This window comes from Syngnathoides biaculeatus, chromosome 9 (genome assembly GCF_019802595.1).
Source record: "Syngnathoides biaculeatus isolate LvHL_M chromosome 9, ASM1980259v1, whole genome shotgun sequence".
Taxonomy (NCBI): Eukaryota; Metazoa; Chordata; class Actinopteri; order Syngnathiformes; family Syngnathidae; genus Syngnathoides; species Syngnathoides biaculeatus.
This window is the reverse complement of record NC_084648.1, coordinates 1101827-1116350: the sequence shown is the minus strand read 5'-3', so window position 1 is coordinate 1116350 and position 14524 is coordinate 1101827. Positions and strand designations below refer to the sequence as shown.

Genomic DNA, 14524 nt, shown 5'->3' with positions numbered 1-14524 from the left:
ATTAAAGGGGCCGAATAATATAGCACGCCCCAGTTTTCAGTTTTTTATTTGTTAAAAAAAATATAAAATATCCAATAAATTTCATTCCACTTCACGATTATGTCCCACTTGTTGTTGATTCTTGACAAAAAAGGAAAGTTTTATATCTTTGTTTGAAGCCTGAAATGTGACGAAAGGTTGAAAAGTTCAAGGGGGCTGAATACTTTCATAAGGCAGTGTACGTACAATACTACGATATCCAGTTCAAATAGCCATTACTCTTGTGTCTATGTGGCAACAATCAGCAATCATGTTTGGTGTGCATCTGAGACGCACAAAAATTAGCTAGTACGGTCCATTCGCATCTTCGGATGGAGACCTATGGCTTAGTAGCTTGGCGTGGTGCTGGAAATTCAGCATATGATTTTTTTTTTTTTTTTTTTTTTTTAAAGCAAAGACAACTAATTTCTGAATGGTCCAGGGGAAAAAATGGTGGCTCCAAGGCCCCAGTCATTTGAGGAAGAAACAAACATTTCTAACAGATGAAAATTAAATGAAAATGATATTAAGGTGTTTTGGGATCATAGTTTATGATAAACTATTACTATAGGTAATTGTAAATGTTTCCAATAGGGCATGTTGGGTTACTGTACACATCCAGACACATTAAATTCAGAAATAACAATAAGACGCCACAAGGTGACAGATTTGCTTTTCAAACACCTTTCTGTTACAAATACAGCAATACAATACAATGCAATAGAACAGTGGTTTGAGAATAATGTGCTAAACTTTGAGAGGAACAATGAATATTTTTTTAATAGTATTAACTTATTGTCAAAATGTCAAATATGCATGGACGTCCTCAATTCAATCTACGCTGAGATGAAGAGAAGGAGTCCTCCTTCAACTTTCTCTACTGCAGTTTTGCCATTTGAATGAGTGATGGTCACACTGGTTAGATTTTCACTGGCTCCAGTATGACCACAAACTCAAATCCAAAAACCCACTTATGCACACTAACACAGAGAAGTTGTCATAAGGAAATGAATGGCTGATAAGCGCACAGTTACCGTTACTGTTTATATCCTGTCCTGGCAGACACAAAAATATGAGATATGAGCAGAGAAAGGAAAAACTAACTTTCCACTGTTTTTACAAAAAATCTGTGCTTTTTGTTTTGCCATCTGATGACAAAAATAAAAACATAGACCCAACAATCAGAATTTAGATCTGTGCCAAGTTTTACATTCATTTATTCATTGATACATTCCACCTGCAAATAGCTTTTTTCTTTTCAGTAAGGAAATTTCTTCGAGACGCTTGCATTAAAGGAGGACATTGTCCTAAATTTCTATGTACAATAAACCCTCCAATATGAATTAATATTATTATTACATATATTTTGGACATTCATTAAAAAAATGAAAATGAAGAACATTTTTTAAAATCCACACAATATCTGCTAAGTGCCAGCTTTCACAGCCAGACGAAGAAACATCCTTGACCCCGCCCTGTGAGGTCACCATGTCTTAGGATTCCAGACAATTCTTTCTAGCTAGACCAAGATGTCGACATGTGGTTCCCCAAACTGTAACAACAATGAGAAAATGCACCCAAATTTGTCAGTCTTTAACCTCCCATGGGGTAATTGACCCCTCCGTAGAAATTGCGCAATCCGCGTCACTGACCAATCAGGGGCCAGAGATCTACATAATCTCAGACAACGCTGGATGGTCCAGTATAGCTTCTGTTGGCGTTTTATCGCATATTTGGGTTCTTTAACAATAGATATGGTTAATAGGTGTAGTCACGGACTTTATAATAGTGACGACAGGTATCCTGAAAGGCTAGGTGGTGGAGTTCAATTCGTACCCTTTCCAAAACCGAAGACCCAGTACGAAAAATGTCTTTGATGGATAAAACTTTGAGGAAGACCGCATGATCAACTGAATTCATCAACTGGAACAGATATGTTTGCACAAAGGTAAGTCCTCTATTTGATTTTCAATACTTCTCATATAAATGAATTAGCAGTTCTTCGCTTGCATAACATAGCTACGTGTGAATGATTGTCACACTTGATCTGTGTTGAGCGATATTTTACGATGATCTGACTGCACAAACGTGTGTCTGTTCGGCGGTGAGCTAAGCTAAACCGGACTAGCAGTCGTAAAAGCCTTCGACGTGTACCGAGACACCAAGACTGAAGGAAGGATGTTTGAGGACACAGTAGTGATTGTTGTACTCGGTCGGGACTTGCGTAGGTTCGGCACTAATTCAAGAATAATTATTGAGGGGACCGCGTGACGTTAAACAAAGAAAACGAAAGAAACAACTCGTAAATCAATCCTCGCCTTCTTTTCCTTCATACGGTGGTTCACAAACGGCTATACAGATACATATACAGATTCTGCACACAAGTATGATCATGTAACACGAAAATAGGAAACTGTCAATGACGAATTCGTCTTTGGGTTATAATATATTATATTATGTGGCTTCTCGGTCTTCCTCTGACTCTGGAAAGATCTCGCGCTAATATCAATGGTTTCTCCGTCGATATGCATGTAAATACCATTGAAATACCGCTCCCTGAAATACTTGAAGCCCTGCTGTCTGCTTTTCAACGATATTTCACTGTTAGCTAAGAATGCGAGTGAGAAATCAGACGGTAAATCGGACAGTTTCGCTCTTTTCTTTTCGTGCTGCGCCGATATTTTTGCTAATTGTTTGTCTCACGTCAGCGCACATGGCGTGACGTCACTTCAGGAAGCGTGGTTAAGTGCCCTGTACGGAGGGGTCAATTTAATTATCATTATCATTATAATTAATTTTGTTTTGTTTGTTTGTAATTATTTTTCACAAAAATCATCCACAAAATGCCAGATCGCGGACGTCATCCGTTCGATGAAACGTATCCACGAGCAATGGGGCGTCAGAACAGGAAGCACTGTATGTCACGACCCATCGGTGCGGGAGAGGACACAAATTCATGACTCCGGAGACGCAGAAGCAGTTTGGGAAAAGTGTTTATTCATTCCAAGGTCGGGGATCAGGCAGACAGTCACCTAGAGCAGCGATAACCAGGACGTCAGGCGTAGAAGGCAGGTCAGCGGGCAAGCAGGGATCGGTACACGGGAGATCAGTCAGAGAGAGCAGGAGTGTCAAGGGTGTTAAGCTTATGGGGTTGGTCGGAGGACAGGCAGAGGTCGGTAAACAAGGGTTCAGGATCACAAACGAGAAACGAGGCATGGATGGCAACGATCTAGCAAGGCCAGACCGTCCGCTGGGTCCTATACTGTATATACTGGGGTTAATTATCAGCAATGAGGCACAGGTGTGCGCCTTCTGATCAACGTAGCTATGCAGGGGATCTGCACAGCCAGGGCCGGACCGGTAGGACCATGACACAGTATACACTGCAAACGTTGATTGGCTGTCAGTTTTCAGACGAGGAATTTCGATAGTTCTTTTGCAATTTAAAGATGTTTCTTGGTGAAATCTGTTGATAACTCTGGCATTAAAAGAATCCCTGAACCCTCATCTACTAACTTTTAGTGTGTGCTCCCATTCCTATTTTTCAAGTGTAATATTAAAATGACTTTAAATCTTTGTGAATATCTACAACAGATTGTTGTAGATAGATAGATAGATAAACAAGGATATCATATGTATATATATATATTTTATTTTTTTTTTAAAGCACCAATTAGTGAAACCCTAGTATTTTCTGCAGCACATCTGATAATCTCTCAATGAACTCGAGAACATGAATTACATGTGCTGCGGAACAATGGTTGGGAATCACTGGTTCATCCATCGTGTCAATAATCTGGGGCTTCACAGTATACCCTGTGGCTTGTACTTTGGTTTATGAGGCTAGTGCCCAGCAATGAGGATTTTGAGCCTGTGAAGCTGACTGTCCTTTCATGTTAACCACAGCTGGGTGAGGACATATTTATGCCATGTCCCCACCCACTGCCGCTCTACCATTAAATCCATCAGATAAATATAAATAAGCATGAGAGCAACTGGCATCAAACCATGGCAAAAATATTGAAAACAAAATTATTCTCAAAAAAATGAATACACTTGTGGCTGTATGAGTGATCGCTTCCTTTTTTTCCCAGTCAGAAGACACTTACCAAATAAATATGCTTTTTTTCATGGGTCTGTCAGAAGTACTCATCATTTTTAACCCCATAAAAAGTTAGTATGAGACATTAAAACCGTTGATGTTATTTGAAATCAGATTTCCTTTCGTGTTCCTGAGAACAACACAATGTTTAGTGACCATTTAATAATACAATCAAGAGAAATTCATCCAAACTAATTGGGATGAGCTTAATCATGCAACAAGACAATGACCCAAAACACACTTAAACACAACACAGGGCTTCATCAGCGAAGGAACGTGGTAGGTCTTAGACTGGCCTAGTCAATCACCAGGCATTAACCCAATAGAGCATATATTTTACCTCCTGAATAGGAGACTGAAAGTAGAAACTCCAAGAAACAAACCAGATCACATGCCGGCCCCAGCCACAGCGATGAACAATGCCGGTCCGTGCTCATCGACAAATTTAGCCCCCATGACTTACGTACTTTATTAAGTTATTATGGCGCGGATCTCTTGTTACATTGTGAGGGAAGGATTACGTCCGTCCCCCCAACAACTGTTACAGTATTTTTTTAATAGCTCTATACACACTTACCTGTCTTTTAGAACCCACAAAACTCTCGTCCTTTGCATCTGTGCAATACATTTTTTACGATGAACCAGATCTTTTAAAAAAGTGTGAAGAGTGAATCCATCTTCCCGAGTGTTTGAGCAAAATCCAGCAATACGACGAGCCGGCATTTTGGACTAACATGGTGGAAACAAAACAAGTGCCGTAATTTCTCGAGTATAATGTGTCCTAAAGTATAATGCGCACCCCCAAAATTGACCTAAAAAAAAAAAAAAAAAAAAATCACGAAAACCCTTCTATCAATGTACAATGCGGACCACCAATTTGCTGCTACCCATATGCTCAAAATATTGGGAATTATCTGTATTTATATTTTGTTAGGTTTGTCCTTGCATTGTTTTTCAAAAAACTGTCTGTAGAACAATCAATAATAATCATTGTGCACGTGCTGATGCAGTCATAATATAATCTCGGGACAGGCCACAGGACATGCGTGTCCTGGTCCCAGTAATTGTCAGAAGAGAATCCCTCAACCTACTAAAATAAATGCTCAACGATGGCATAACATTTTAATACTGTTGATAACACATATTACAGTCTTAAATATTTAACACTGTTTGACTTAAACATTTTTTACATTTAATATTTGTGCATAGTGCAGTTTATCCTCTACAATACATATTCTTGGACAAGACTTCAAAAGCAACATCTGGCTCATCTCCAATCTGAAAAATATTCATCGTAGCTCCCTTAAGTGACTTGATCCAGTTCTGGTGCCTCGTGAATTCATGAACAGTGATCCTATTTTGCTCCCAAAGCATGGAACTTTTTTTTTTTTGTTTTTTTTTTCCCCATCAATACTTAAATATAATGCACGCTATTAACTTTCTGAAAATATTTGGGGGAAATTTTGCGTATCATTTTTGAGAAATTACAGTAATTTTTCAGTGGTGCAATAAGTATAAACCAATGTAAACACTCGACCCCAGTCCTGCAAAAAATGTCACTTCCTCATTCTTCTCCAACACAAATTCCTTGAGAAGATTTTCATAGCGGGAAATGCAAAAATCCATGAATGACAAAAACATGACGTATGGTGAAAAATGGGCTGCCTTTTTTTTTTTAATTAAGAACATACTAAAAATCATGCTTTATGTGTAAGTAGACTTTTAAAGCTTGTTTATGTCTTTGATGTGTGGGTTTTTTTTTCAATATTATCAGCTAATATATTCTCTATGATGAGGTTTAGTGATGTTTTTGTGCATCTGTAAAATGGCACACTGCACACAAGGAATAGTAAAATTATCGCGTCTAGAATTTTTTTCTGAAAATAGCCATCTAGAGGACTTGCTTTCAGGACTCAGTAGATAAAATAAAAGTTTAAAGTATTTTCATAATGTACAGTACTTACTTACATCAGAGTACATGTTTATTTGAAGCACCCGATGATACATTTAGCTTGTATATTCCCCTGTTTAATGGGAAGTTCTATTTTTCCTCTGTGACCTTCTGCCCAATCGTAATAGTTACGGAAAATTTCTGTCAAACAGCACTGAGGCAAATGGAGACGTCACAGAAACAATTCAATCTTCGTGTGTTGCTACTGTGTGTGCTTTTCAGCCAGCACAATATCCAACAGCTGCGCATCCTACTGTTTCAGGCTAACCTAGTTTATCAGGTGGGAGCCATGGCAACAGACTTGCTGACCCCACCCCACCTATGTATAACTTCCTGCTTGCATCATTTGTTCCTTCCTGAATGATTTCTTCCCCATAATAAGACTGCAAGCGTGTTTCACATTGATTCTTTAATTATTAATCTGGAATACACGACTGGTTGACTTTTCCTCTCTGCTCACATCTCAAACTGAAACCGAAGGCTGTCCCACCATGAATGTAGAGAGTGTAGTCTTTTTGTAATTGTATTTCCTTTGAAGAAATGTGTCTGTTATGTAAGACTGTTTCAAATGCTGTGGCTTTTTTTGTATCAAAGTCCTTTAAAAAGATTGTTGACGCACAGGATTTACAACAGAAACAAAGCACAATTTCCACTCCTTTGGAAATATATAATTGTATGATCTTATTTTAAGACTAATATTTACTTTTCCCCTCTGGCCTCTCTGGTGAATGTCTGTGAAGTGAGGGGGTGGGCTGAGGTGATGGGGGCGGATGTTTTTCCCTCGAGCTTTGAAGATGCTTGTAAAGATGGAAGGGGGAAGAGGAGAATGGTACAGCCTCCCTTTTCGAGCAGAAGTTGAGGATTTTACAAGAGAGGCCCGATTCAGGCAGCACTCACCCTCAATTACTGGCAATGTCAACTTTTTTTTTTTAATTTTATTGCCACAACCACAAACCCTTAATGGCAAGCTAACACTTTATTAAGAAAGGACTGATTTGAATCCTCTCATGTAACACCGCAGTTCTCTGGGATCTGAGTTTTGCAATAATGTGCTCAGTCAGAACTTTGGCAGCTAGGTAGCGTTGACTTGTTTCTATTGACATATCTAGTGAAATAGCTTGCTCTGTATTTCTTTCTTTGTTCATTGTCAGAGTGGGGTGGTCATCACTTCAAGGGGCTTTAAGGAGATACTGTAACTGTATCTTCTAAGTACTGTACATTCAATATGTTTGAAGTGCTGAAAACGCATGCAAAGACAATATACTGCTGAGTTGCTAAGCAATCGATTTGGCATCTTTTTCACCGTTGGAATTTTCCTGATGTTGTAGCCAGGGCTAAAACACAACCCCAGTAACGTCACTGGTCTGGCGCATATACGTTCTAGCGCAAGTTCCCTTCCCCACTATGTAAGTACAAAGTGACGTCGTCATAGGCTGCACTCAGTTGTGAGTTAGCTGTGGTTTGCTTTCAGAACAGGGCCCATTTACCATTTCAGCTTGCAGTTACTCTAGCAAGCTAACGATGGCTAAACCGCGAATGCATCTTCGCTGGATGCCTCAATTTACAGAACAACTCGGAGAAATCATAAGCTCCGAAAAATTTATCGAAATAGATTTGTGAACAAGTGTCTGAGAAAATAGTCAAACAATATTCCTCAATGTACAGTTGCAAGGAATTTAAGGATTTCATCATCTATTGTCTAGAATATAACGAAAAGGTTCAGAGAATCTGGAGAAATCTCAGCATGTAAGCGGCAAAGGCAAAAATCAACCTTGAATGGCCGTGACCTTCGATCCCTCAGGCGGCACTGCATCAAAAACTGAAATCAATGTGGAAATGATATCACCACATGAGTTCAGGAACACTTCAGAAAACCAATGTCAGTACAGTCCAGCATTATATCCGTAAGTGCAACGTAAAACTCTACTTTACAAAGTCCATGCACACCTCACAGCAATTGTGTAGTTCGCCCTTAGGTGGTTGAAAAGCTAACAAAGCCATTGCAGACTTCCTCAAGCACGAGTTTCGATTTAAAGGTCAAAACACAGATCAGAAATCAGTTTAAACCCAATTGAAAAGCAGTAATGAAGCAGATAAAAGACCCTATTGAGACATAAAAAAAAAAACCTTGTTCATTATCATGAATGTAATATTGATTTAATTATCTATCTTCAAATTAAGATATTTAAATCCAATATTGTACAGTCATAGGGGATGCATTTTAAACACATTTTAAATTGACCAAATGTGGTTCCTTGTTTAACAAACACTTTCCAAAAGCAGAAAACAAAAAACAAACATTATGGATCATGATCCATTCCCTAATTGTGCTGAGAGTGAGTTATGAGTGATTCATGTAGATGCCGGAGGACCAAATTAGCTAGATTGCATTTTAAAATACAGAGAAGAGTTCGCATTTGTGTTTTGAAATCCCTTTACAAACCTGGGACTGGAAAAACAAATACAAGTTTGTAATCTCCCCTGCCAGAAAAGTGATTTTTTTTAAATTATTCCAAATCCTTTTATATAGCCACTAATTGAAAGGTTTCAGTTTAGCTCCATATTCACAGTAACAGCTTGACACTTTCCATTTGATGTCAGAATTCAGTCTTGCGGGAACACTGCAGACATCTCAGTGACCTGCTGGAGAACAGACAAAGAGAAGAAGTGACCCAGTGCACTTCAGATTTCATTGAATTTAATTCATCATCTATTTTAAATACATTTTGTCCTCATTTGGTTCTCGGGTGTGCCTATGCCAGCTGACTTTGGGTGAGAGGCGAGGTACACCCTGGACTGGTACCCAATCAGTTGCAGGACTCACTCAATGCAACTATTTGTGTTCAATGAACTTAACGTGCAATTTCTTTTGGGTTTTTTTATGTGTGAAGAAACCCGAGCGATATTTTTTTTTTTTTTGTCCCTCAGTGAGGCTCAAACTGTGACCCACCATTGATGAGCTACTGCTGATTTTGTATCTCACATCAGTCTCACCTTTAACAATGACTTTGGCCAATGCCTCACTGGAGCCGATGTGGTTGGTGGCCACACACTTATATGTTCCACCATCATTCATTTTTACATGAGCTATGACAAGCTGTCCGTCTTTGGTGGTCTGACTTCCAGCGGGCAGATTGCCTCTGCCCACCCGGCTCCATTCAAATTGAATAGGATGGGAGCCGTGGGCCAGACAACGCAGAGAAAGGGCATCACCGGGTTGTAGCTTCACCTGCTCGGGCAGAGAGGTGGCGTACGGAGGGCCTGAGAGTTGGAGACAGAACAAAATAGAGGCATCGTGAGAGGAGATAAGACATGAGAATCATCATCAATCACTATGCAAACAAGTTTAAAAAAAAAAAAATACGGCACAACCATCAGTCATTTACTCGACAGATCTAAGTAGACCAGCTTTGAAAATATAGGTGTTAGATGTACAGATGTACACATACCCACCTTAAGACCTTCATTCGTCTGACTTTTGAGGAGATGACTAGAACAACAAGCATGGCCTTTGCGTAAAACTGCCTTCGGACAATCAGCATTCTCATATATAGTCATAAAAGAATGGAGATACTTCTGAAGAAACAAACCACTCTATTTTGAGACATCAAAGGGATTCAGCATTGACTTTTTTTTTCCAGTGTAGAAGATGTTAGTGAGTTTCAGAAATCGTGGGTATATATATATATATATATATATATATATATATATGTGTGTGTGTGTGTGTGTGTGTATTTTTTCCCTTAAATACACTTTATTATAGTACATCACTGAATAATTATAGTACATCACTGAATAATGTCATTTATGTATTTATATACTGTATGCGCATTGGGTTTGCCACTGTTATTGTCTTTTAAGTGAACTTTTCTATTAGTTTCTTTTTTCCTGCCACTGGGATCGCAGATGTAAATTGGCTACAACGCTATAATCTGTCACGGAACATCTATTCTCTCACATTTAATCTATCCTGTACATAATCCCCAACAAATAATCATAACAACTTCACCATGCTAGTACTACTCACTCTCCACTTCCATTTGCGTGTACGCCTCGCTGAAGCCGTGTATGTTGGTAGCATTACAGATGTATTGGCCGGAGTCCTGGCGCCCCACACTGGTCAGTGTCAGGACTCCACCGGCAACTGTGTGTTTCCATGGCAACGGGGCTCTCAGCTTGGACCATGTGATAAGAGGAGTTGGAGAACCTGAAAGAAATGGAGAAAAAGAATTCATACACAAAATGTCAGGGTATGGAATGTATATCACTGTACTGTATAATATATCTAACGTTTGGCGGGTGTAGTACATTTTTTAGCAACAAATCTGCTCAAACTGAACTTCAGCAGGACTCCATTGCTCACAGTAATTGTGTGAAATTGTCTGCTCAGCATTTCTTTTCCTCATCACTGGCAGAAAAGATGTGAATCGTATTTGGCCTCGCGGTCTTTCACTTTGACATGGTCACAGACACAGTTAACTGGATTAAGCAGAAAATACAAAAAATAATTTTACCACACTTTTAAGTGAGGTACTGTGTGGGCCAAGAAAATAATCTGCTACATTTTGGTGAGATTCTGGTTCAGAAAGTTATTAATCTCAAATCATAATGCCATCACTCAGCTGTCTGCCAGGCTTCATGAAATAGGAAGTAGTAAAATGGACTCAGCACATTTATTTTTGTTCACTTTGGTGCCAGATTTTCAGGTTGTGGTTTGGTGTTGTCAGAGGTCTGCACTCTGTTGGGTTCCTATTTTATTTACTGTACGTTTTGTTTTCATAACAATTCTAAAACAATAAAGCTAATGTCTAATAAATAAGTCAATATCTTACCAGTAGCCTGACAATTCATAGTGACAGAATGACCCTCCACCACTGTCATTTCTTTATGACTGACTGACGCCATGGGTGCACCAGGTCCGCCTGCCATGATGACCTCCACTTTGGCCTCTGTCATGCCCACATTGTTCTCTGCTTGGCAAATATACACGCCTGAGTCCTCAGGACGGACTACAGTCCACTAAAAAAAAAAAGAGAGGATTAGGTGGTGTTATTCTGCAATAAACCAACCTAAATAAAAGCATGATTTTGGTTAAGGTCTTACTTGTATGGTGTTGACACCATCCATCTCCTCAGAAGGCAGCTCCAGAGGGGAGCCTTGGCGTCTCCAGCTTATCTTGGGCCGCGGTCTGCCTGTGGCCCGACATTGCACTGATACTCGGTCACCGATTTTCACCCTCAGTGGCCCGGTTGGTGACAGGCGCACTTTGGGGGGATCTGTAGGGGGAGGACACTCACATGAGGTTAACGTGAGAGTAAAATGTGGTACAGTGGAACATCCAAAGTTGAACAATCGAGATATTGTACATTTTTTACAATGACACATTTTCAAGAAAATTATGCATCTAAATAAACACCCAGCCACAAAAGCCGATCCAAAATGAGTGGGTTGCATTAAAAAGAACTTCTAGTGTAAAAAGCTGTGGCAAATAAATCATACGGCATCTCGCTGTGGTGATCCCTGATGGGACAAACTCAAACCCGCAACAAAAAAAGTCACACGAGATGTATCGTGAGACTTCAACTAACTAACAAGCGTTTAAAGGATTTAACTGCACAAGCGTATTCAGCTTTTTCTTCGGCTTCTGTGTGTGTGCGATAAAGAGGAAACAAAGAATGAAGACCACTGAACCGGATATAGACATGCAGGATGAAAAGCGGCACTCACATCTCTCTTCTGGATGCAAAAGTACAATACTGCTAATAATAGCAGACAAAAATAATCTACACCGGAAAGTGAAAGTTAATAATTTAGACAAACATGTGTTTTTCACATAAATTTACTTTTTACAGTTCACCTCGTTGTGTACCAGTACAAGCATGACTGTCCAGGATGCTTACTACAATATGGCTAAAGAAATAGATTGACCATAATAAATGACTAATTTAATACACTTACTAGTATGTTCCTTATGCATCATTAGAGATTCCGTACAGTAAAAATAAAGTCACATGCCCATGTTCTAATGCCAGGTTTTTCTGACCTGACAAATGTGAGGCAGAGTAAAAAAATCACTTTTCACATTTGTACCCTTCATGTAGTCCAGATAAGCAAGTGCAGTGTGAATATTATTTTTTTTTGTGCATTGGATTTTGTTTTCATTATGACAGGAAATCCACATTGAAAATACAATTATTGTTTAGTAAGCACTTATGTTTACCAAATTATTATTTCAACATATATTTGACAGCATATGTATTCAGAAATATTCAATTCCCACTATCTCCATGACTTATTTCAAATTAAATATGTTGTTTAAAATATGCTAGATACAAAAATGCAGTGGCAGTTGTAAACTGTACATGTAATAGAGGTTTAACTGTTTAGTCAACTTTATCTCGCTGTATCAGCATCCATCCCTTCATTATCAGAACCCCTTATCCTCACAAGGGTCACGAGGACTGCTAGAGCCTATCCCATCTGTCAACGGGCAGGAGGCAGGGTACATCCTGAATTGGTTGCCAGCCAATCACAGGGCACACGGAGACAGAAAACCAGCCACACTCACAATCACACCTACGGGCAATTAGAGTGTGCAATTAATGTTGCATGTTTTTGGGATGTGGGAGGAAACCAGAGTCCCCGGAGAAGAGCCACGCAGGCACAGGGAGAACATGCAAACTCCACAAAGAGAGGGCTGAGCCTGAACCCGCGTCCTCAGAACTGTGAGGCCAACGCTTTCCAGCTGCTCCACCGTGCCGCCTTCCCCATAAGCATTTAAAGCTTAATGTCTAAAGTCGACTAAACGCTCTCTAATCATGTGTTTATGGCATCTCGTCTTCCAAACAGCCAATTTCCACGGGACTTTTGACTCGCCATCCTTGCTGGCTTCACTAAACTATAACACTCTTTGGAGTGTCAACTGGCCAACTGGCGATCAGTTCAGCATGCCCTCAAACTCAGCTGTAATGGACTCAAACTCACCCATGACCCTAATGAGGACAAACCCTATAAAAGTTGGATTGGAGGAAGAACAATTTTTTGTCAGTTGGGCAAATTGAAACTAAAGCCTAAAGCCACAGGCCACAGTCCTCGTTGTTATTCTTTATTTGACAATAAATCCATTATTTAGAATTTTGCTTTACTGTTAGTGTAGGCAGTAGAGTGTCTCACATTTGATGTTGATCTGTGCTGAGGCAGTGCTGGAACCTGCAGAGCTGGAGGCCACACACTGGTACTCCCCCTGGTTAGCAGGTCGAGCATTGGCAACCGTCAACACCACACCATTGGGGCCAATCTTAATATTGTCTAGTGGAGGGAAATGTAGAATTCTGGATCTTAGCACACGGTGAAACTGACTGAGTAAAACATGAGCATACAAGTGGACACTTCAGACCTGGTAAGGGTTGATTATTGGCTTTCCTCCACTGTAGCTGGGTTGGAGGTGCACCGCTCCCCACTTGGCACCTCAGGCTGACTGACTCCCCTTCGCGCACAGTAGTAGTCTGGGGCTCTACTGAGACCACAAGACCTTGACTGGCGACTGCAGAGGGAGGGAGCGTATATAATCAAGCACACACACACACACAAACAGGAGAACACATTTATTATGTGACGTATGCACCTCTATGAACCTTTAAACAGGCTGGAGTAAATACTGTGTAAACTCACAGTGGCCCAAAGCAAACAGTCTGAGTAAATACACAGATTCAACACAAGTGTCTCTGATGACTGAGCAAAAACAAGAACAATTACATGTCGGGTTTTTTTTATGAAGCACAGTGAATTCAAACATTTGATAGTATCTTTAAGGCAATTACAGCATTAAGTGACATCATTAAGTGTAGTCACAATAATCCAAGAAGGATTAAATCAATTGGTATGGTTTTTCCAAAAGAAATTTCATTCCAATTACGACTTAAAAAAAAGGTTGTAGCTGAACGCTTTTATTAATATTCAGCAAACATATCCTACTCAGCTTTTTTCATGTTAAACTTTTTTAAATCTTTTTTTAATCTTTTTTTTCCCCCAATGCTGGTGTCTAATAAAACGCACATTGAGAGGTAAATGGTCGTGTTAGACATGAACAAATACAGTAGAAATGAGCCCAATTACCTGAATTTAGCAGAGAGAAGATGAGCACAGCACAGGGGAATGAGTCCATGATGAGTACAGAAGAGTTCAATTGCTTTCTGTGCTCCCTAACTGCCTTTCTGCTGCGTTCACAGTCGACCTTTCACCCCCTCCCTTTGCATTTCCCTCTTCCCTACTCAAACTTGATTAAAAGAGGATTAAAAGGTTTCTGAAAGTAGTGTTGTTCTACATCATTATTACTTTGTGCTTCAGGGGGTTTTGCAAATACTGTACACTTTTAAGACAATGTTTACACAGTTATGAATAATGATTAGCAATACTAAGAAAAAGGGGGGGATGAAATTAAGTTGAAAGTCGCT

General features: G+C 39.7%; 2 protein-coding genes across 3 annotated transcripts in view; one reads left to right on the top strand and one right to left on the bottom strand.

The window, feature by feature from the left end:
- mvb12a (multivesicular body subunit 12A) overlaps window positions 1-14524 on the top strand; it is a 35725-nt gene that overhangs the window by 5780 nt on the left and 15421 nt on the right. The window lies entirely within an intron of this gene.
- LOC133505829 (basement membrane-specific heparan sulfate proteoglycan core protein-like) lies at window positions 8270-14235 on the bottom strand. Its single transcript, XM_061829320.1, has 8 exons — window positions 14187-14235; window positions 13468-13614; window positions 13245-13379; window positions 11175-11347; window positions 10904-11090; window positions 10099-10278; window positions 9066-9332; window positions 8270-8714 (listed from the first exon to the last, which is right to left on the bottom strand). Exons 1-8 carry the CDS (start codon window positions 14233-14235, stop codon window positions 8704-8706), a joined length of 1149 nt encoding a protein of 382 aa, XP_061685304.1. The 3' UTR covers window positions 8270-8703.